This window comes from Schistocerca gregaria, chromosome 1 (assembly GCF_023897955.1).
Source record: "Schistocerca gregaria isolate iqSchGreg1 chromosome 1, iqSchGreg1.2, whole genome shotgun sequence".
In the NCBI taxonomy this organism is placed as follows: Eukaryota; Metazoa; Arthropoda; class Insecta; order Orthoptera; family Acrididae; genus Schistocerca; species Schistocerca gregaria.
The window spans coordinates 262,418,823-262,443,462 of NC_064920.1; the positions used below are offsets into that span (position 1 = coordinate 262,418,823).

Genomic DNA, 24,640 nt, shown 5'->3' on the forward strand with positions numbered 1-24,640 from the left:
ATATTCAGTTTATTAAGACATCTTCAGTCATATCACCGATCAGCACGAGAAAACGCTGGCAGAATGTGCGTTTCACGGAGTTGCAGTGCGGCCTCTGTAAAAGAAATGTGCAACGAAGGGCATAGCAGGTGCCAGGAGTCGAATTCGGCCAACAGCACCGAGAGAAGCGGTTATAGTCTAACACACTGTCACGAAACTCCTGCTCGTTTCTGTTATACAGCGCAAAAGCAGTGCTGCAGTAATGTATATACTTCTGTATACGATGTCGAATGAGTAAGAATAGTGTCGTTTATATTGAATTTTTTACAACAGGTCAACGGCCTTGCCGTCAGACCATCGAAGTTAAGCGCTATCGGGCATCGCTAGCACTTGGATGGGTTACCGTCCGGAGCTGCCAAGCGCTATTGGCAAGCGGGGTGCACTCAGCCCTTGTGAGGTCAACTGATAAGCTACTTTGAGAAGTAGAGGTGTCGGTCATGAAAACTGCCGTCGTCCGGGAGAGCGGTGTGCTGACCTCATGCCCTTCCACATCTTAACGGCTATTGATGACACGGGGACACGGGGATCGGTCAGCACCGTAGGGCCTTTAGAGGTTTGATTGGACTGAATTTTACTATGAGAAGCGCTTATAGGCCATACAAATTGGCAGTAACTGCAAAAATTACACTACATTTGTCTTTCTTTACCTCCCTAAGGACAGAGATGTGAAATGGTACATTACAGGGCAGTTTATTTACGATTCTCTGCTAACCTAGAGATATCTACTGAGGGCTATAGTTCTCTTCTGAGAACAAACAATGGCTAGTAAACAGCAGAAGATCCGACCTTTGCAGGAAGACGTCGTATGAACCTGAAGTTTTACTCACTACGCTTCCAGCCAAATCAGTGAATGTGGAACGTAGGAAACTCGTGTGGAACGTAATACCTAGATTTAGACAGAAAATAAGCTACCACAACCTTAGCTGAAGGGAAAACCACACAGACGTGATCATAAAACGTCAAGAGCGATGAAACTGTTTCTGAACACAGAACAAACAAGTTCCACAACTGTTGCAACATCTGAGCCACGAATGGCAAGAATCTTCGACATATTCGCTTTTAAAGCAAAAGTAATTACATTTACAAAAATACTCCTCTATTAGAAAGTCGAGTGAAGTATAAGAAGGTGCATTTCATTAGAAGCCATACAAAACTGTTACTTGACAACAAAGTGACTATCATAATAACAACACGCATGAAATGTGTTTTTATATTCATTTTCGTTCAGCCGAGTAAGGTGCAGTTAACCACATGTTAGAAAGTATTTCTTCATGAATAATTTGTAAGTTATGTATCAGTGAGATTCGGCTGTTTTTACATTTAGTTCACGATCATTCATATTGCTTGATAATTTACTAATACTTGAAACACAAAAATTTAATAACAATTTCTTTAATTAAGAAGAAAAATTATTAAAAATAAACATTAATCTTACGGCTGCCTTTCTTAGCGCTAGGGACGCTACTGTCGTTACAGCTGTCAGACAGTAAAAATATTTACAGCAACGAGTGACGTGACAGTAATAGGCAGGCAATACGACACGCGGAAGAAATTCGCCAAGTTACTCCTGATTGTTCGTCAACTGTGATTGCCTATCCCATTGCCGTTTTTTTGTTTTTCTATTCTTTCTTGCATTAACATTATTAAATAATTCTTATCCGTTATAGAAGAGAAATTTGTTAACATCGAGTATAGATTTAAGTGTCATGAAGTCATTCCTGAAAGTATTTGTATGGAGTGTAGCCATGTATGGAAGTGAAACATGGACGATAAATAGTTTGGACAAGAAGAGAATAGAAGCTTTCGAAATGTGGTGCCACAGAAGAATGCTGAAGATTAGATGGGTAGATCACATAACTAATGAGGAGGTGTTGAATAGGATTGGGGAGAAGAGAAGTTTGTGGCACAACTTGACTAGAAGAAGGGATCGGTTGGTAGGACACGTTCTGAGGCATCAAGGAATCACCAATTTAGTACTGGAGGGCAGCGTAGGGGGTAAAAATCGTAGAGGGAAACCAAGAGATGAATACACCAAGCAGATTCAGAAGGATGTAGGTTGCAGTAGGTACTGGGAGATGAAGAAGCTTGCACAGGATAGAGTAGCATGGAGAGCTGCATCAAACCAGTCTCAGGACTGAAGACCACAACAACAACAACATCCGTTATGGGCGTATTAGAACACTACAACTGCTGAAAATTAACGTAATTTTAATGAATTACCTGTAACCAGCAGCTTTTATAGGCGTTTTTTTTCGTAGTGACGTTTAAAGGTGCCTGGTAACCTATCTTCAGATATTTGCATTTTTTACTTGTCTTGAGCATTTTCTTTACTAACGACGTTTCAGAGTTTTGCGACGAAAGGTTTTAACACAGCCATTGCAAAACGCCGTAAGCTGAGATACAATGTTCACGACGCGTAAATAAATTCAAACATCTGAAGATGGGGAGTACATAAAATGAATGTACTCTCAAAAATGTTCGTTTTGAGGCACAATTTGTTGGCTTGACTTGTCAAGGAACGGGTGCCATTCATATCGGTGCGTTACGCCATAAAGAATGTCACGGACGCTGTAGTTTCGACTTTAAGCACTCGGAGCACTGCTGTCCCGTCTCTCGACGAGGTGGCCCTCGAGCTTAAGTAAGCGTATGCTTCGGGCTCATGGTTCAGCAAAGGTTGCCCTGTGAACTCTGGTATAAATAGCGATGCGACACTGACGATACTTCATAATCTGATTTGGGTCCTCGGCGGCAAGTCACAGCCTCTGGGTCCGATGTCAAAATATTGTGCATAAACACAATCAACATCTCGGCCGAACACTCAAAAGCACAACATTAATCAAATACGTTGCGAAAACACACTACAACTAGTTACACTTAACTGCTTGTGGCAACAAAATATTAATATCTAAGTACGAACCTGATCACTAACTGCATGCTCTTCCGACAGAGACACGTTCCGCATCCGCTCGGCTTAATAACATACCTGGCCGCACACAGCGTCCTCAGTTTCTCTCAGCTGCCTTCGGCTTGAGCATCCCCACCAGCAGAGTATCGGAGAAACCGGAGAGAGTCGCTAGTCATAAAACCCGAGTCATCGTCCGCTAACCGCATCCGAGGTCACCGCTATAGCATCAACAGATACTCGCCGGCCTCTGTCGACGACGGTGGACTGCGGCTGAGTTTAATATGATAATACACGATGTTTCAAAAAGATGCGATTTCACAAAACTACAGGGTGATTCGAAAAGAAAGGATTTCAGTTGTTTATTACAGACGAACTGCGAAAGATAGATACACATTGTGATAAAAAAAATAAAAACACCTTATGATTTTATTTTGTCGCTACCAGTTTCAACGCTTCATTGCGTCATCTTCAGGCTATTTTGATGCGTACACGTTGATATGATCCCCATGCATAACCCACCAGTTGCCAGCATTACTGGATACGCAGATAATGTGTCAGCACTCCAACCATCACTTGCCAACTCAGCTGGAGTGCTGATACATTGGTCATGGTCATAGCCATTAATTTTGACAGCAGCTCCGTTACGTTTTTGGCCATCTTAAACTCTGAGGTCTCCGTGACGTTAACTTTCGACAAGATAACGCAAGACGGTAAGTTGCCCGTGCTGCCATGACTCACCTCGATACAGAGGTGGTTCGACTGTTACCCTGACCAACACATTCTTTAAATCTCTCGTCAGTTCACAATACGTCATCGAGAGACGGGCACGCCACTTGTCCCCAGCCACTATGATTGATCAACTGTAGCTGAACCAGTGTGGGAAGTCGTACCCATATGTCGTCCAAGTTGAGATCGACTCGACGTCCAACCCGATTAAGCCACTGTGGCTGTCTGTACTACATTTCGCGCCCTGTTCACCTACAAAAAACCTACAATTTAATCATGTGTTCTTGTTATTATACTGATAAACAAAAGTTCATAATTTGTTATTTTTTCTGGTGTTGCTGTTTTAATAGCCAGCAGTGTATGTGCATGGATGGGTCTTTTGAAAACAAACAGTGCAGTCTTATGCATAAATTGAAGTTCGTCCCAAATTTATGTCTTAATTCACGTAAAAGTTACACAGAATGATTCGAAAAGTAAGAACAGCATTCAGTTGTTTATTGCAGACAATCTATAAAAGATAGAAATACATTTTACATGTCACTGAATAGATGAAGGTTCAAACTTTTGACGCAGCTGCGCTGTTGTGTGTAACAACAAGGCGCCTACACTACAAGAGAAATAATTTTGTTTGTTGAAATTTGAAATTGTTCAAGTGCAACGTGCATACCACCGTCGATTCAGCAAGAAGCCGCTTTTGCGGAAGCAGATTTATGACTGTCATACAGAATGCTTGGAAGTAGGCTGCATGTGAAATGGGAGCAGCACACGTCGGCCACGCACGTCTGATGAAAATGTCAGACGTATCCACCAGGAACTTCAAGTTCCCCAAAGAAAGGTGTGGCCTCTTCTGAAACGACGCCTGTATATGAAGCCTCACAAGATGCAGTTATTGCAGTAATTGCGTCCCGGCGACCGTAACAGAGGACACAATTTTTGCATTTTATTTCTTCGGGATGTGACAGAGGACACTTTTACCGAACGACTCATCTTTCAGGACGAATCGACGTTTCATCAGTCAGGCAAAGTAAACCGCCATAATGTAAGGAGGTCACCAAATTCTGGCATCGTCGTCGAAAATAAAAGAGACTCACCGGAACTGAATGTGTTTTGTGCCGTTTCTGTTCACCATGTTGCACAAACAATGGAACTCTTATACTTTTATCCGAGCTGCTGAGCCTGTATGACGATGACGATTGCAGTCTAATAACGTTCGTTCTCCCCAGAGCCTCCACAAACGTGTGCATCCGAAGTGATGCTCCACACAGAGCCGGAACTCGTATGAAAAGATGACGTGGTGCCACTCATACGGCCAGCATTGTCACTGGGCGCGCCGCTGTCGCCGCAGCTCTCTCTGACCGCTACATGTCAAGGGTGTGGGTTCTACTGCAGGCATCGTCGCGCTGTCCGTGTACTCTCTCTCTCTCTCCTTTCTCTCTCTCTTCCCGTTGAAACAGGCCTCGAAAGTCCCAACGGTACTGACCCATCACCGTGTCATCCTCAGCCGATATCACTGGATGCGAATATGGAGGGACAAGTGGTCAGCACAGGGCTCTCCCGACTGTGCCGCTATTTCTCAGTCAGACAGCTCGTCAACTGCCCTCGCAACGACTGAATGCACCCCGCTTGCTATTAATGCTCGGCAGACCGGACGGTCGTCCATCCAAGTGTTATCCAAGCCCGATAGCGATTAACTACGGTGATCTGACGGGAAACGATGTCACCACTGCGACAACACCGTTGGCTCTAATCATATACTTGTCTTGCTGGAAACAAGCCCATTTCCTTAGTTTCAATTTTGGCCACCAGGTGCGGTGTACAACATCTCGTCGATGTCACCAGTGCTCATATAGAACTATTTGTGTAAGCGGCAGTTAACGACATCATCAACATTATGCCTTTCACACTGGTCTGACCTTTTCTGCCCACGACCCGTTCCTAATCCATATGAGAAAGTTTACTGTACCTCTTTCTTGCATTCACAGCGCTAGGTTTGCACCTAGTGGCCAAAATTGGAACTAAGTTGTTTTCCAGCATTAATCGGTTCCGCATTAACGCTTTAGAATATCTACGCTGCTGTACGATAATTACAGCCTGACCTCTTTAATTATAACCAACCGGTGCAACTGAACGAACAATATGGGATGTCTACAGCGAGATGCCCTATTTTTTGAGACGGTTTAAAAGTATTGAATATTTCTTTGTTTCAAGTCGTACTTGTAGGTTGCGTGAGGACGAAACTGAAGTCGTTCGGCGCATTTTCATTGTTTCTTTGTTGCCCATCCAAGCGTCATTTCAGGAGAAGGCACAAACTGTGCACTGGTATGCAGAATTTAAATCGACTGTTAAGCTGCAAAACCAGTTTCGTTCTGTTTACAAGACGGTAGCACCATAAGTCAAGAGGCTAAATGCATTGCATAGGCAGTTTCTGAACACTGGTAGCATTCTGAAGCAGCACTAGGGGCGACGGTGTGTGTCTCTGAAGTTCAAGCTGGGGATGCCCGCCAGGAAGTTCCAACGAAGTCTACCCAAATCAATTCGTCAGGCTTCACGGCAACTTCAAATGTTACTTGCAACTATTCGTGAAGTCCTCAAAAAACGGCTGCGTCTTTATTCATACAAAGTGCAGATTCTGCAGGCTCGATGACAAGCAACGGTGATACGGATTTGCACTAAAATGCTTAACCGAATCGACAGGAATCGTGTTTTTTCGTCAAGTCTAATGTATTTAGATGAGTCACATTCCAGATCTCTCGATCTGTGAATAAGTATAACGTTCTCATTTGGGGGTCACAGAATTCAAACAGTATCAGGGAAAACGTGCGAGATGGCCCGAAAGTGAACGTTTGGCGTGGCCTCATGTGCGACAAGGTAGTTGGACCGTTCTTATTTGCCGAGAAGATTGTCACAGAGACGACCTACCTAGACTTGGTCCCTTCAATCCCACAAACCAACCTACCTAGACATGTTGGAGGCGTTTGCTTTTCCCTAGGCTGAAGACATGCAAACAGTCTTTGGTTTCAACAAGATGGTGCTCCACTTCGCTGGTCGATGGATGTTCGGAAAACTTTAAATCGATCGTTTTTTGGCTGTTGTATTGGACTTGATGGACCTGTGAATTTGATTCCCGTCCTCCTCACGTCGCATCATTAGATTATTTTTTTGTCTGTGGCTACGTGAAGGACAAAATAATTGCCACTGAAGTGCTGAAGTGCGGGACCTTCAAGAGCTCGCACTCGGACAACGGAAGTCAGAGGCACGATTCCTCCATACATGTTCCAGCGGATCTGGATGGAAATTAAGTTATTGGCGTCACCACGGGGTCTCACGTAGAAGTATTTTGATTTGATATGTAATCTTTTTTAATTTTTAACTTAACTTGACACACAGCTTGTTTTCGAGAAGGAAACAAAATTAATTCATTTAATTTTTGTGCTAGATCAAAACAAAAATACAATATAGAAGAGAAAGAGCTTCACAAATTGAGCAAGTCAGTAATGCGTTGGTCTACCTCTGGCCCTTATGTAAGCAGTTATTCGGCTGGGCATCGATTGGCAGTGTTTTTGGACGTCCTCCTGAGGGATATCGTGACAGATTCTGTCCAACTGGCGCACTGTCTAAATCCCGGACTGGTTGAAGGACATTGCCCGTAATGCTCCATACGTTATCAATTAGGGAGAGAGTCGGTGACCTTGCTGGCTTTGGTGGGGTTTGGCAAGCACGAAGACAAGCAGTAGAAAGCATAACCTTGTGCGGACGGGCATTATCTTGCTGAAATGTAAGCTCAGGATGGCTTGCCAAGAAGGGTAACAAACCGGAGCATACAATATTGTCGACGTACCACTCTGCTGTAAGTTTGCCATGGATGACAACCAAAGCTGGTCACCGGGGCTTAGTTCGAAGCAGGAGTCATTACTGAAGATAAATCTACGCAAGTTAATGAGATTCCAAGTCGATGACGTGTCTGGGGACGTCCCAGATAGTGGGAAGATACCATTCTGACCGTTGCCCACCATTCGGTCTGACAACTAGGAGTGATAGTCTGGCGTGCCATTTCTCTTCACAACCGGATCCCTTTGGTTCTTACCCGCGGCGCCGCTGCACCACAGCGGTACGTCGACGATGTCCTACACCCCCTTTTGTTATCCTCCATAGCAAGCCATCTTCAGCTTACGTTTGAGCAAGATAATGCCCACCAGCACACGGCTAGAGTTTTTACTACTTGCCAAACCCTGCCTCGGCCACCAAGTTCGTCGGACCTCTTCATGCACCTTCTCCATAAAAATCGGGATTCGAGCGCTATTTCTGAATGAGACACCTGCTGATTTGGCTTTCGTTATACATCGACAGCAGGTAGCGTTACTCCCATCCGCTTTGTGAAGTTGCTCCTGAGTGTTAATCATTTCCATTTCCAAGCATGTCTGCCCGCATCTCGTGGTCGTGCGGTAGCGTTCTCGCTTCCCACGCCCGGGTTAACGGGTTCGATTCCCGGCGGGGTCAGGGATTTTCTCTGCCTCGTGATGGCTGAGTGTTGTGTGATGTCCTTAGGTTAGTTAAGTTTAAGTAGTTCTAAGTTCTAGGGGACTGATGACCATAGATGTTAAGTCCCATAGTGCTCAGAGCCATTTGAACCAATCCAAGCATGTCTACATCTACATCTACATGGATACTCTGCAAATCACATTTAAGTGCCTGGCAGAGGGTTCATCGAAACACCTTCACAATTCTCTATTATTCCAATCTCGTATAGCGCTCGGAAAGAATGAACACCTAGATCTTCCCGTACGAGCTCTGATTTCCCTTATTTTATCGTGGTGATCATTCCTCCCTATGTATGTCGGTGTCAACAAAATATTTTCGCATTCGGAGGAGAAAGTTGGTGATTGGAATTTCGTGAGAAGATTCCGAAGCAACGAAAAACGCCTTTCTTTTAATGATGTCCAGCCCAAATCCTGTATCATTTCTGTGACACTCTCTCCCATATTTCGCGATAATACAAAACGTGCTGCCTTTCTTTGAACTTCTTCGATGTACTCCGTCAGTCGTATCTGGTAAGGATCCCACACCACGCAGTTGTAGTCTAAAAGAGGACGAACAAGCGTAGTGCATGCAGTCTCCTTAGTAGGTCTGTTACATTTTCTAAGTGTCCTGCCAATAAAACGCAGTCTTTGGTTAGCCTTCTCCATAACATTTTCTATGTGTTCCGTCCAATTTAAGTTGCTCGTAATTGTAATACCTAGGTATTTAGTTGAATTTACGGCCTTTTGATTTGACTGATTTATCTTGTAACCGAAGTTTAATGAAATCCTTTTAGCACTTATGTGGATGACCTCACACTTTTCGTTATTTAGGGTCAACTGTCACTTTTCGCACCATTCAGATATCTTTTCTAAATCGTTTTGCAATTTGTTTTGATCTTCTGATGACTTTATTAGTCGATAAACGACAGCGTCATCTGCAAGCTACCGAAGACGGCTACTCAGAATGTCTCCAAAATCGTTTATATAGATAAGGAACAGCAAAGGGCCTATAACATTACCTTGGGGAACGCCAGATATAGCTTCTCTTTTACTCGATGACTTTCCGTCAATTACTACGAACTGTGACCTCTCTGACAGGAAATCACAAATCTTCTATCTTACATTTATTATATGCTGCCTTTAATGGCCAGCAGTGTACAACCTTGAGTTAATTTTTTGCAATTACATTTTCTTTTCCTCAGATGTTCAATGTGCCCTCCACCAGATGCACGACAAATCTCGGGACGTTAGTCTAACTCGTTCCATACTTTTGCGAGCGTGGTTTCCGTAGCTACCGTATTCACTACACTTCTATGTGGCGTCGGAGTTAGCCCAAATTTGTTGTAAGGGGAGGCACTTCGAGAAAGTCTTTCATAAACCCGACAAAAGAAATCACATACCGTGTCACGACGCGACCGTGGTGGACAACAGTGTCATGCGAGATCTGTATGTCATAGTTAATTTCACAGAATGGACATATCATTAGTGGAACTGAACATTTCAAATTTCTAGATGTTCACGTAGATAGTAAACTGACGTGGAAAGCCCACGTTCAGGATCTTGTACAAAGACTTAATGCTGCCATTTTTACGATTCGAACGGTTTCTGAAGTGAGTGATCGTTCGACACGAAAATTAGTCTACTTTGCTTATTTTCATTCGCTTATGTCGTACGGTATTATATTTTGGGGTAACCCTTCCCATTCGAAAAAGATATTTTTGGCTCAGAAAATGGCTGTTCGGGCAATAAGTTAACAAAACCTCTTGTCGACCCCTGTTCACGAGTCTGGGTATTTTGACATTGGCCTCTCTGTCTCTCTCTCTCTCTCCTGTCATTTCTTCTTAACAATATTAGATTATTCCCAAGAATAAGCAGCTTTCACTCAGTTAATACTCGGCAGAAATCAAAGGTGCATTTGGATCGGACTTCCTTAACTCTTGTGCAGAAAGGTGTGCAGTATACAGCTGCACCCATTTTCAGTAAGCTAGTACTAGAATTAAAAAATCTTAGCAGTAATCCACTCGCTTTCAAATCGAAACTGAAGAGTTTCCTCATGCGTCACTCCTTCTATTATGTCAAGGAGTTCCTTGAAAACTTAAGCGACGGCTGCCGTGGCCGAGCGGTTCAAGGCGCTTCAGTCCGGAACCGCGCGCCTGCTACGGTCGCAGGTTTGAATGCTGCCTCGGGCACGGATGTGTGTGATGTCCTTAGGTTAGTTAGGTTTAAGTAGTTCTAAGGGACTGATGACCTCAGATGTTAAGTCCCATAGTGCTTACAGTCATTTTTGAAAACTTAAGCTGATTCTTGTTGTATTGCTGATTGCGTTTACTTAAACTTACGGACTGACATTTTTCGGGTTCATAAACATTTTATTTTTATCTGTTATTATTTTTATGTTGCAGTTTCGTGAACTGACGCCTTCCATGAGCTTTGAGATTTGCTCCTCAATTTGGTCCTACGGAACTTGGCGTGTAAATAAATAAACAAATAAATAAAATTATGAAATACTCTTACATGTAGGCGCCAATTGAGTGGTTTTCCGTCCTGTCACAATTGCGGAAAAAGTCATAGCTCCAACATATACTGTACAGGTACGTGATTCCTGTAAGTAGAGGTGCTGGACAAGAATACAGAAATACCGCGAGAAATGCCTGCTTCACCGTAAGTGCAGATGTCAGGCGAACCTGCCGGTGGCGCTGCTGTATTTGACAACGAACGGCACCTGTGCAGTGTTCACAATACGTTGCAAGTGTCAGAACAGTAGCTGTGAATCCACTGCGATTGTTTGCTGTCTCAAGCGGCACCGTATCGAAGATTTATAGCCCATATAGACAAGGCGGAGAAACATCATCGCACAACGAAGACGAAAGTCTGTGTTAAGTGATCGAGCAGACGGGCATTGAAGGTGAAAAATAATAGGACGATAGCACTCCAAAGTCACTGCAGAACTGACTGTCGCATTCGAGAACGACCCAGTACCAAAATAACAAGAAATGAGTTCCATCCGCTGGAAGTTGCAGGTTGAGGTGGAATTCCAAAACCACACGTCAGTGATGCAAAGTCTCGTAACATAAAAACGTGACGCAGAAGCCATACAACCTGGAATATGGAGAAATCGAAGATGTCATTCGGTCGGATGAATTTTGATATACACTGTTTCCAAATTCTAGCTGAGTTTACGTCCCAAGAGTGAAATATGGTGGGCATTCGGTGATCATTTGTACAGCCGTATCGTGGTATTGTGTGCTAATCTTGGTTACTCTGCAAGCTCGAATTACTACCAAGGATTATGTTACGAACTTGGATTGCTGGGGTGCATCCCATTGTACAGTGTTTGTCCTTCCTGGTGAAGCTGTGTTCCAAGGTGACAGGGCACCTGTTGACGCTGCTCGCATCGTCCAGGTCTGGTTTTGTGAGCACGAGCATGAATTGTTGCATCTTCCCTGTTGACCTCAGTCTCCAGATTTCATTATAATAAGCCTCTGTGGTCAATTTTGGAGATAAGAATGCGTGATCACTATTTATTTTGCAGGAAGAAACCATACAGGACCTGCATTTTTCATTTTGAGGCAGCTGAAAGCTGTTTTGAATGCCAATGCGTCTCCTATGCCGTGTCAGGCATGGTAATCTGTTGTGTTTTTGCCGGCCGCTTTTGCCGCGCTTCAGTCCGGAACCGCGCTGCTGCTACGGTCGCAGGTTCGAATCCTGCTTCGGGAATGGATGTGTGTGTGATGTCCTTAGGTTATTCAGGTTTAAGTAGTTCTAAGTCTAGGGCACTGATAATCTCAGATGTTAAGTCGCATAGTGCTTAGAGCCAGTTGAACCATTTTTGTTGTGGTTTTGTCCACCCCTACAAGTCTGTTGCGGACAATCGATAGTTGAGACAGACGGCTTATGACGGTTACTGTTACAACATGTAACCTTTGGATCTACACTGACGGAAAAAAATCGCAACACAAAAAATAATTAATGTAGCGTAATGAAATACATGTGTCTAGGTAACATATTTCAGCGATTAACACTGCAAGATCACGGATGAATGTAAGCGCGAGATAGTCATTGCAAATGTGCAATTCTGGTGCAGTAATAACCGGTTGTAATGGTACCTGAATTACGTAACCATTACGGCAGCTCACCTGAACCTCTCGATACCAGTAATATTCTATTGTGTTTCTGTAAAGTAGTTGACATATTTCTGAGACAAGTTAGCTGTTGAGTTGTTAGAGAGTCGGACCTTGAGAAAGTCAAGTCTTGGACGTCATATTGGAAAGACGCGTAACGCGGTCTGCTTATAAAATGTGAACTTTAACAGTGACCGTGAGAAAGATGTTTTCAAGTATGTTTTGTATTGTGAAGTGATGTTTTGCGTTTACGTGATATTGCAATTAAAAGGAAGTGTAACTTAATTTCGGAGTGCTGATTATTTTTTTACATCACCATTGTCCAGAAAAAGTGTAATCTTCAAGAATGGTTTGTGAAGGGCATCTACAAAACTTTTGAATATAGCAGAATAAAACCTAGGCCTCTTTGCATCCGAGCTTGGAACCATAACCACCTAGATTTTCAACGATTGAGCCATGATTTTACTACGAGACCAGCGTAGGAAACACAAAAAGATGAGTGCCTAGGTTTTTGATTATTACATGAAATGACTATTAACTGTACTCTAATGACATCTGCCACATAATACGACTGTTGTTGCCCGAAAATGCAGTATTTAGCAGTGTGAGCAACACCACAATCGTTATTAAAATTTTGACCTTTGTTTTGGAAGGGTTGTTAGACGGTGTAGGGTTAATGCAGTTTGTGGATGATGCTGGAGTTGTCATCCGATGATGTCCCATATGTGCCCAATTGGAGACAAGCCTGGAGATCGAGCACGCCAAGGCAACATGTCTACACACTGTATAGCGTGTTGGGTTACATCAGCGGTAAGTGGCCGAGAGTTATCGTGCTGAAAAACACTCCTTGGAATGCTGTTCGTGAATGGCAGCACAGCCTGTCGGATCACCAGACTGACGTTCGAATTTGTAGTCCGGGTGTGGTGTCACCGCCACTTGCTAGGTGGTAGCCTTTAAATCGGCCGCGGTCCGGTAGTATACGTCGGACCCGCGTGTCGCCACTATCAGTGATTGCAGACCGAGCGCCGCCACACGGCAGGTCTAGAGAGACTTCCTAGCACTCGCCCCAGTTGTACAGCCGACTTTGCTAGCGATGGTTCACTGACTTCTACGCTCTCATTTGCCGAGACGATAGTTAGCATAGCCTTCAGCTACGTTATTTGCTACGACCTAGCAAGACGCCATTATCAGTACTATTGATATTGTAAACCCTGTATCGTCAAGAGCGACGTTCATCATTAATGGATTAAAGTTAAGTATTCTACCAGCTACGTCCGTTTTTCTCAATTCTAATTCCCTTGTCATGTTCCAGACCTCACGCCAGCCTGCGTGAGCTGAGGCGCGTGCATTTCGGCCTCCTTTAGTGACACGGTGTTGGCTCTCCTGCCAACCACAACACCGGGTGCGTGGGATAACCATGAGAGTACTCCTGTAGTCACACGAAATTTCAATCTAGATCATAGCTCCTGGTGTAGGTCCAGTGCGTCAAGCACGCAGACAAGTTGGTTGTAAGCTTTCAACTGGTCACCTTCTGTCGAACCCTCGGCCAGCACTGGCACCGAGGCGGAGCCTGCTTTCATCAGAAAACACAACAGACCTCCACCCTGCTATCTAATGAACTCTCCTTTGGCACCACTGAAGTCGCAAATGTCGATTTCTTTGGTTTAGGGGAATGCACGCTACGTGGCATCTGGCTCGTAACTGTACCTGAAGTAACCGATTTGTAATAGTTCGTTGTGTCACTGTGGTGCCAACTGCTGCTCAGATTGCTGCTACAGTTGCAGTGCGATACGCCATGGCCGTACGCCGAACACGATCGTCATCTCTCTCGGCAGTGCCACGTGACCGTCCGCAGCCCATTCTTTCGTTCGTTCTTTCCCGTGGCCACCGCTGCCAGCAGACATGTGACAGTGGCTGCATTCCTGCCAAGTCTTTCTACAGTAACGCGGAAAGAACGTCGAGCATCTCGTAACCCTATTACATTGTTTGTTGTTGTCTTCAGTCCTGAGACTGGTTTGATGCAGCTCTCCATGCTACTTTATCCTGTGCAAACTTCTTCAGCTCCCAGTACTTACTGCAACCTACATCCTTCTGAATCTGCTTGGTGTATTCATCTCTTGGATTCCCTCTACGATTTTTACTCTCTACGCTGCCCTCCAGTACTAAATTGGTGATCTCTTGATGCCTCACAACATGTCCTACCAACCGGTCCCTTCTTCTTGTCAAGTTGTGCCACAAACTCCTCTTCTCCCCAATCCTATTCAATACTTCCTCATTAGTTATGTGATCTACCCACCTAATCTTCAGCATTCTTCTGTAGCACCACATTTCGAAAGCTTCTATTCTCTTCTTGTCCGAACTATATATCGTCCATGTTTCACTTCCATACATCGCTACACTCCATACAAATACTTTCAGAAACGACTTCATGACACTTAAATCTATACTCGATGTTAACAAATTTCTCTTCTTCAGAAACGCTTTCCTTGCCATTGCCAGTCTACATTTTATATCCTCTCTACTTCGACCATCATCAGTTATTTTGCTTCCCAAATAGCAAAACTCCTTTATTACTTTAAGCGTCTCATTTCCTAATCTAATTCCCTCAGCATCACCCGACTTAATTTGACTACATTCTATTATCCTAGTTTTGCTTTTGTTGATATTCATCTTATATCCTCCTTTCAAGACACTGTCCATTCCGCTCGGCTACTCTTCCAAGTCCTTTGCTGTCTCTGACGTTACCTAGTTCAAATCAGTGAGGTGTTGATAATGGCGTCTTTGCCGCCGTAAAAGTAGTCTGGGATGACATCAACTCACCAAGTCCAATCTCAAAGCTAACTAATGCTCACGACGGTTGTGTGTATTTAAAGCACACCTGATTTCCATCCTCTTAGTGGAACTACTAGCGCCAATCATATACGACTGGCGTGAAATTTGAATAGACATCATATTTCGAATGTAAAAATACGCCTAAAAACTTTAGTTTATGTCGCACAATCCTTTCTTACAAGGGGACCTTCCCATCGCACCCCCCTCGGATTTAGTTATAAGTTGGCACAGTGGATAGGCCTTGAAAAACTAAACACAGATGAAATCGAGGAAACAGGAAGAAGTTGTGTGGAAGATAGGCAACATCAACGATACTAAGAGGTCAGGAGCGCCGTGGTCACGTGGTTAGCGTGAGCAGCTGCGGAACGAGAGGTCCTTGAATCTTCCCATGAGTGAAAAATTTAATTTTTTGTATAATCAACTTCGCCCTCCAAAATTCCAGGACATGTTCAGATTTGCTTGGACATATGCAGGATTTGACGGTCTACACACAGAAAATTTTGAAAACGTTAAAAACATATGTTTTGACAGAGCACAGGGAAAACCGTGCGACTGTGAAACTGTTGCTTTCATTTGTTGCAGTTTATGTGACAAACTCTTATGTTTTCATCACTTTTTTGGGAGTCATTATCACATCCACAAGAAAACCTAAATCGGGCAAGGTAGAAGAATCTTTTTACCCATTCGCCAAGTGTACAAGTTAGGTGGGTCGACAACATATTCCTGTCATGTGACGCACATGCCGTCACCAGTGTCGTATAGAATATCAGACGTGTTTTCCTGTGGAGGAATCGGTTGACCTATGACCTTGCGATCAAATGTTTTCGGTTCCCATTGGAGAGGCACGTCCTTTCGTCTACTAATCGCACGGTTTTGCGATGCGGTCGTAAAACACAGATACTAAACTTATTATAGTGAACAGAGACGTCAATGAACGAACGTACACATCATAACTTTGCGAAAATAAAGAACGTAAACTTTTCACTTGTGGGAAGACTCGAACCAAGGACCTCTCGTTCCGCAGCTCTCATGTTAACCACAGGACCACGGCGCTCCTGACCTGGCATTGTCCTTGATGTTGCCTATCTTGCGCATGGACTACTCAGTTTGTATATTTTGCTTATTTTTTTCATAGTTCCACATAACTTCTTCCTGTTTTCTCGATTGATCTGTGTTCAGTATTTCAAGGCCTATCCACTGTGCCAACTGATAAATAAATCTGAGGGGGGTGTGCGATGGGGAGGTTCCCTTGTTAGTGTCGTGATTTCTTAATGTATGTGGAAGTTGATGTTCCAGGCTGTCTGATACGGCAAAGTACGATACGCGTAATATTGGAGAAATTAAGTCATTTGCATGCAGTCAATGTCTTTCCCTTCAGCAATTTCCAGATTACACATATTTTTCATCGTGGCTGCATACCTCCCTGGTGACTTCATGTCAAAATGGTTCACATAGCTCAGAGCACTATGAGACTTAACATCTGCGGACATCAGTCCTCTAGAACTTGAACTACTTAAACCTAACTAACCTAAGGACATCACACCCATCCATGCCCGAGGCAGGATTCGACCGTGCGACCGTAGCGGTCACGCGGTTCCCGACTGTAGCGCCTACAACCGCTCGGCCACACCGCCCGGCTGACTTCATGTCGCAGCCATGTTCACTCTCGAGTGACTAACATAAGAAGAAGGGTAAACTAACGTTTAAAACAAACAAACAAAAACAGAGGTTCACTGTGTGCTCAGTTCTCTGCGCACTCCACTAAACACTTAATGCATAAAGACAAGAACTATGGGATCCGGAGGTACAAGTAATTGTGTCAAAATTATACACACGATAGGGGAGTACGTTAAGATAAGGAACTAATGCTCTGGTATTAATATTACGTTTTTGACTGAAATATATAACTTGCTCCTCAGTAACAACAAGTTACCAGCAGCTTTTCATTGTGACGGCCATCTTTCTCAACATATGAATCATAACAACTGCATAAATTTTTGACGCACTCTCCCGTCACACACGCCTGTGCGGTGGTCTAGCGGTTCTAGGCGCTCATTCCGGATCCGCGAGACTGCTACGGACGCAGGTTCGAATCCTGCCTCGGGCATGGATGTGTGTGATGTCCTTAGGTTAGTTAGGTTTAAGTAGTTCTAAGTTCGAGGGGACTGATGACCACAGATCTTAAGTCCGATAGTGCTCAGATCCATTTTTGAACACACGCCTGTTGTCTGTTGTGCAGGCAGGTAGGAGCCTACCAATCAGTTCGCCTTCAGTTTCTATTGGGGCTTCATAAACTTCATGTAGCCCCTTAGGGAAGAAGTTCTCTACGTACACCCCAAGACAACGGAGTATTATTACAAGAAATACAGTAACCAGGCGCACTTTATGTACTTTCATTTATGCGAATAACCGTTTTGGGCTTTCGCCCACCTCCAGTTAGTGTAACAAATATTTAATCTCCAGTTAACACATCGCTGAACACGTCAGCTGCAGTTTGGCTCCTGCAGCTGCCTTTCTGTTCTGCTTCTTGTTGCTCCAGTTTTTCGCATTTGTAAGCGTAGCACAGACACTGTTGCTTTGCATGTTGTACATTTCTGATGCAAATAAACATCTCAGTCAACAGCATGTAGTATGCAGTATGTAAAGAAAACGTGTTAGTGTCACAATTGTAAATACGGAAAATTGGAGCAACAACAAGCATTGCAGTCTACGTTTTTAACCACTTATTAACTGGAGGTTAAGTATATACGAGGGTTGGAACTTTAATAATGGCAACTATTTATTTATAGCTCGTACAAAATAGATACGTGTTTCAAAGCTTTACTGAACTTCAAAGCAGTCACCAGCATTGTGTATAACCCGTTGCCAGCGATGTGGAAGTCGTAGGATACTCTTATCAGTGCCAGTTTTGTTGAGAGTTCGAGCGGCGCGGTCTATTGTCCGATGAATTTGTAACAGTTCTGAAGCTAATACCGTGAAGTGTTTCCTTCAGTTTTGAAATCGAATTGAATTCACGAGGGCTTAAGTCAGAGGGAGTGCAGCAGGTGGTACAGAACTTAACAACCCCATCAATCAAACAAACCAGTAACAGTTTGCACTGTACGTGCTTGAGCATTGTCCTGCAAAATGATGGTCAGGTCCTTCAGAAAGTGTCATCACTTCTGTCTCTATGTTGTTCATTTATGGAACACAACCTACGACCAGCTTAGAGACACAAATTACGGGGACGTACGTTCCTAGGAGAGCCAACTAGCATTTGCCTTCTTCTACACACACCTCATGAAAAGACCACAAAGAGATTGGAACTCATACGGAGACTTCCCAACAGGCTTACCAATTTCCTGCGGAGCATTCAGGACTGGACCAGGAAAGGGATAATGTAATGGTACACAAAGTATCCTCTGCCACACACCGTAAGGTGACTTGCGAAATATAAATGTAGATATAGATGTTTGTAAACTTTGTGCGATTATTCTAATTGTTAAAGGAACAGAAAATAATGCGTCAAGTGGTCAAACAGCCGATATTCAGCAACGACTTTCAACGGCCAAATCATAAGCACACAACTGCAGTGAAACGTGGGCGTTATCTCGTAAGGGCAAAGTCGAAACCTCATTATGTGACAGAAGAAAGTAATCGTGACTTATTAATCGAGCCTGGCCGAATTTTTCTACTTTCATAAAACCTGGCTCATATCGCCTGACAATACAATGATATCTCACGGTGAGGAGGCCAGTGTATTTTACGTTATCAGATTTTTTATGTAGGTCAACGATTGGAGAAAGGAAAGCACTTCAGGGACGATACGACCTTGTGTGCTGCGCAGATAAATACATGAAAATGTGGCGCTCTCGCTTCTGCAGTGGATGTACCCAAATCAGTCCCGTAGGCAAGAAGCCCTCGGACATATGCTGCCTATGTACAATGCAGTCGTGAAAGCACGTGTTTAGACGCCCAAGGCTGACGGAAGACGAGCGTGTTTTGAGTAGTTTGTTTGTTGCTCGTTCCTCACATAAGATGCACAATGTGGAATAAATAGGAACGTTGCAAAATCAACAAATCATACAAATTTCTCATTTCATTCCTACATCCTGAGTAATTACACAGTACCACTTAAGCGTATTTATTTAGTCGTTGTCAAATATTAACTTTAAAAGTAAATTCTACAGTACAGTACAAGATCTTGTTGAACAAATGTGAGATTAATTTGCCGGCCGCGGTGGTCTCGCGGTTCTAGGCGCGCAGTCCGGAACCGTGCGACTGCTACGGTCGCAGGTTCGAATCCTGCCTCGGGCATGGATGTGTGTGATGTCCTTAGGTTAGTTAGGTTTAAGTAGTTCTAAGTTCGAGGGGACTGATGACCACAGATCTTAAGTCCGATAGTGCTCAGATCCATTTTTGAACACACGCCTGTTGTCTGTTGTGCAGGCAGGTAGGAGCCTACCAATCAGTTCGCCTTCAGTTTCTATTGGGGCTTCATAAACTTCATGTAGCCCCTTAGGGAAGAAGTTCTCTACGTACACCCCAAGACAACGGAGTATTATTACAAGAAATACAGTAACCAGGCGCACTTTATGTACTTTCATTTCTGCGAATAACCGTTTTGGGCTTTCGCCCACCTCCAGTTAGTGTAACAAATATTTAATCTCCAGTTAACACATCGCTGAACACGTCAGCTGCAGTTTGGCTCCTGCAGCTGCCTTTCTGTTCTGCTTCTTGTTGCTCCAGTTTTTCGCATTTGTAAGCGTAGCACAGACACTGTTGCTTTGCATGTTGTACATTTCTGATGCAAATAAACATCTCAGTCAACAGCATGTAGTATGCAGTATGTAATGAAAACGTGTTAGTGTCACAATTGTAAATACGGAAAATTGGAGCAACAACAAGCATTGCAGTCTACGTTTTTAACCACTTATTAACTGGAGGTTAAGTATATACGAGGGTTGGAACTTTAATAATGGCAACTATTTATTTACAGCTCGTACAAAATAGATACGTGTTTCAAAGCTTTACTGAACTTCAAAGCAGTCACCAGCATTGTGTATAACCCGTTGCCAGCGATGTGGAAGTCGTAGGATACTCTTATCAGTGCCAGTTTTGTTGAGAGTTCGAGCGGCGCGGTCTATTGTCCGACGAATTTGTAACAGTTCTGAAGCTAATACCGTGAAGTGTTTCCTTCAGTTTTGAAATCGAATTGAACTCACGAGGGCTTAAGTCAGAGGGAGTGCAGCAGGTGGTACAGAACTTAACAACCCCATCAATCAAACAAACCAGTAACAGTTTGCACTGTACGTGCTTGAGCATTGTCCTGCAAAATGATGGTCAGGTCCTTCAGAAAGTGTCATCACTTCTGTCTCTATGCTGTTCATTTATGGAACACAACCTACGACCAGCTTAGAGACACAAATTACGGGGACGTACGTTCCTAGGAGAGCCAACTAGCATTTGCCTTCTTCTACACACACCTCATGAAAAGACCACAAAGAGATTGGAGCTCATACAGAGACTTCCCAACAGGCTTACCTATTTCCCGCGGAGCATTCAGCACTGGACCAGGAAAGGGATAATGTGATGGTACATAAAGTATCCTCTGCCACACACCGTAATGTGACTTGCGAAATATAAATGTAGATATAGATGTTAGTAAATTTAGTGCGATTATTCGAATGGTTAAAGGAACAGAAAATAATGCGTCAAGTGGTCAAACAGCCGATATTCAGCAACGACTTTCAACGGCCAAATCATAAGCACACAAATGCAGTGAAACGTGGGCGTTATCTCGTAAGGGCAAAGTCGAAACCTCATTATGTGACAGAAGAAAGTAATCGTGACTTATTAATCGAGCCTGGCCGAATTTTTCTACTTTCATAAAACCTGGCTCTTATCGCCTGACAATACAATGATATCTCACGGTGAGGAGGCCGGTGTATTTTACGTTATCAGTTCGAATCCTGCCTCGGGCATGGATGTGTGTGATGTCCTTAGGTTAGTTAGGTTTAAGTAGTTTTAAGTTCTAGGGGACTAATGATCACAGCAGTTGAGTCCCATAGTGCTCAGAGCCACTTGAAGCATTTTTGAGATTAATTTATTTCTAAAAGTATTTTGATTATTACACAACTCATGAACGCTGAATGTACAATGGTATATTATAATGGTTGCGCCAATTCACCCCTTCCTGAACCATGTTAATGCTGTGGAACAGTAGTGTAGACTGACCTCCCATACCATATTACGTTTACTAAAATTACACTAGTTTTTTAACTGTGATTGACTGTTGACCAGATATTTCATAAGGAATTAAGTGTAGTGTGAGGCAATGACACTTTATTACCCATAATGAGCATTTTCGTCCATAGAAAGGAGTTGTCGCAGACTTTAAAATTATACAGGGTTTTACAAAAAGGTACGGCTAAACTTTCAGGAAACATTCCTCACACACAAATAAAGAAAGGATGTTATGTGGACATGTCTCCGGAAACGCTTAATTTCCATGTTAGAGCTCATTTTAGTTTCGTCAGTATGTACTGTACTTCCTCGATTCACCGCCATGATTTCATACGGGATACTCTACCTGCTAGAACATGTGCCTTTACAAGTACGACACGACACGTGGTTCATGCATGATGGAGCTCCTGCACATTTCAGTCGAAGTGTTTGTACGCTTCTCAACAACAGATTCGGTGACCGATGGATTGGTACAGGCGGACCAATTCCATGGCCTCCACGCTCTCCTGACCTCAACCCTCTTGACTTTTATTTATGGGGTCATTTGAAAGCTCTTGTCTACGCAACCCCGGTACCAAATGTAGAGACTCATCGTGCTCGTATTGTGGACTGCTGTGATACAATACGCCATACTCTAGGGCTGCATCGCCGGCCTGTGTGGCCGTGCGGTTCTAGGCGCTTCAGTCTGGAACCGCGTGACCGCAATGGTCGCAGGTTCGAATCCTGCCTCGGGATTGGATGTGTGTGATGTCCTAAGGTTAGTTAGGTTTAAGTAGTTCTAAGTTCTAGGGGACTGATGATCACAGATGTTAAGTCCCATAGTGCTCAGAGCCATTTGAACCATTTTCTAGGGCTGCATTAGCGCATCAGGGATTCCATGCGACGGAGGGTGGATGCATGTATCCTCGCTAACGGAGGACATTTTGAACATTTCCTGTAACAAAGTGTTTGAAGTCACGCTGGTACGTTCTGTTGCTGTGTGTTTCCATTCCATGATTAATGTGATTTGAAGAGAAGTAATAAAATGAGCTCTAACATGGAAAGTAAGCGTTTCCGGACACATGTCCACATAACATATTTTCTTTCTTTGTGTGTGAGGAATGTTTCCTGAAAGTTTGGCCGTACCTTTTTGTAACACCCTGTATATCATGATTTAGAGGAATGAATCAAGTTACTGTTTTATTCTAATTTAGCGACTGCCAATCTGCAAAGAGTAAACCAAAATTTTCAACGCGTTTGTGTTTCCGGTATTGTATTATATCCTGTAGGTTTCGGTGCATTTCCAGGGTCATCAATGTAGGTGAGAATTTCATGTCTTGAATAAACAATTTAAAGTTATTTTCTGTAACAAGAATGATTTCCACATATGGTGTATATTCTGATTCCTTGTGAACTTTCCGCAATTATCTTAAGGCCATTGGCTGGCTTTTACTAAGGAGGCAAAACTAAAACGAAGGACTCATTATATGCTAATGCAATGTTTCAAATTACCGAGTAGAATCCTTTGGACGATTCATAAAAAAATCTGTCAGCGACATCTGTCATTTAAATGCTTACTGAATTCGTAATTGGAGTCTTCTAGGGAGACACGGCTCTAAAATTGAAAGTGAGTTTGACTAAGTAGATCTAGCGCAGGAAAGAACATATTTTGGTGGTAAGGTCTTACGGGAACATACTACGCAGGTCATCGGTCCCTAAGCCTACACACTACTTAATCTGTCTTCGACTAACTGACGCTATGGACAACACACGCACCCATGCCCGAGGGAGGACTCGAACCGCCGACGGACCGTGAGAAGGTACCTCAGACCGCGCGGCTGACATGTTTTATTTCCTAGTGATGCCTTTGGGTCTTTGCCGTGACACCTTGGTTCAAATGGCTCTGAGCACTATGGGACTTAACATCTATGGTCATCAGTCCTCTAGAACTTAGAACTACTTAAACCTAACTAATCTAAGGACATCACACAACATCCAGTCATCACGAGGCAGAGAAAATCCCTGACCCCGCCGGGAATCGAAGCCTGGAAGCCGGTTGGGGGAAGCGAGAACGCTACCGCACGACCACGAGCTGCGGACCCGTGACAACTATATGGTTAAGTGCACCATCGTCGATTAAAAAGCAAGATGACCGAAGGTCTCATGGTCACTGTTAAAGCTTCACCACAATTAAGTTGTCTTTCCGCTGCATCGGCTCTAAACACCGATTAGCAAGTCACGTTCAGCTAACCGTGAATTTGACCACAGTGAAGTTCGTGTGTTACAAAGGGAAGAGTCCATTACACATTCAATCGCTCTCTGTGGAACATACATGCGCTATTCAGTTTGTTGTCGTAACGAGCGTATTGTTACTGCGCTATGGAGAGCAAGAAAAGGAGTCTTAATTTCTCAAAATTTGAAACTGACATCTTTTAGAGCTGACCAGCTGTAATGCTGAAATTTTAGAACGCATAAGAAAGAAAAAACGGACGAGGGTAGCGTTAAGATTTTGGATTCATCGATGGCTGGAGCAGTCAATAATGCTGCACAACGATCTGTCATTCATGCCAGAAGATGTTATTCGGTCACTCAATTACATCTTCATCCCATTTTCGGTTCTAAATGAAATGGAGTTAAAATGCAGTGTCTAATGTCAGTTTGCACATACATAAGAACAACATTCCCGAGGTTGCATTAACTACTATCAGTAAAGTCTCCATCATGTACATTTTATAACAAGAGATTCGTTTCGTAATTTCTTTTGAACGGAAGATAAGATTTTTTTCGTAGTTCCTCTTCATCACCGAAAAAGATATATGCCGACAAGATACAAACATGAATCTGTCCATAAAACCAAGAGACAGCTGTGTATATTTTACACGAAGTTTCATAATAACAAAAAGTTCCAGTGTGTAATTTGTGTTTTGTTTCTGACACAGACTGACAGTCACGTTAAGATTTCTGGCCACTAGGATAATATTCCAGACGTTGGTCTTTGCATCAACAATTGCAGCAGATACATTATTTACAATAAACAATATAGATAACTGCGGGTTATGCTTCTATTGCATTAAGAAGAGAGATACATAATCTATTAGAAAACAGAAGGTGAAAATAAATAATTGGGAGGAAATGGACGCGAACTTGCTACCTTCACCTTTGCAGCTGTAAAAGCGATCAATAAACCTACGGCTTCAACAGAACAGCCCCCTCTCCGTATCGGTATACGCTGTGTAAGGACCTTATCTGAAAATGTCAACATTCGATATTTACCTACGACAAATTGTATCAGAACG

The 24,640-nt window shown here is 43.4% G+C and overlaps 1 protein-coding gene across 3 annotated transcripts in view; it reads right to left on the reverse strand.

The window, feature by feature from the left end:
• The window catches only part of LOC126339830 (fatty-acid amide hydrolase 2-A-like), a 168,276-nt gene that overhangs the window by 114,579 nt on the left and 29,057 nt on the right, over positions 1-24,640 (reverse strand). The window contains exon 1 of one of the 3 annotated variants that reach the window (XM_050001664.1): positions 2,957-3,078. The exons of the other annotated variants lie outside the window; for them this stretch is intronic. Within the exon in view, the coding sequence (XP_049857621.1) occupies positions 2,957-2,973 (17 nt within the window). The 5' untranslated portion in view covers positions 2,974-3,078. Of the gene's footprint in view, positions 1-2,956; positions 3,079-24,640 lie in introns of those variants that run through there. 3 annotated transcript variants of the gene reach the window in all.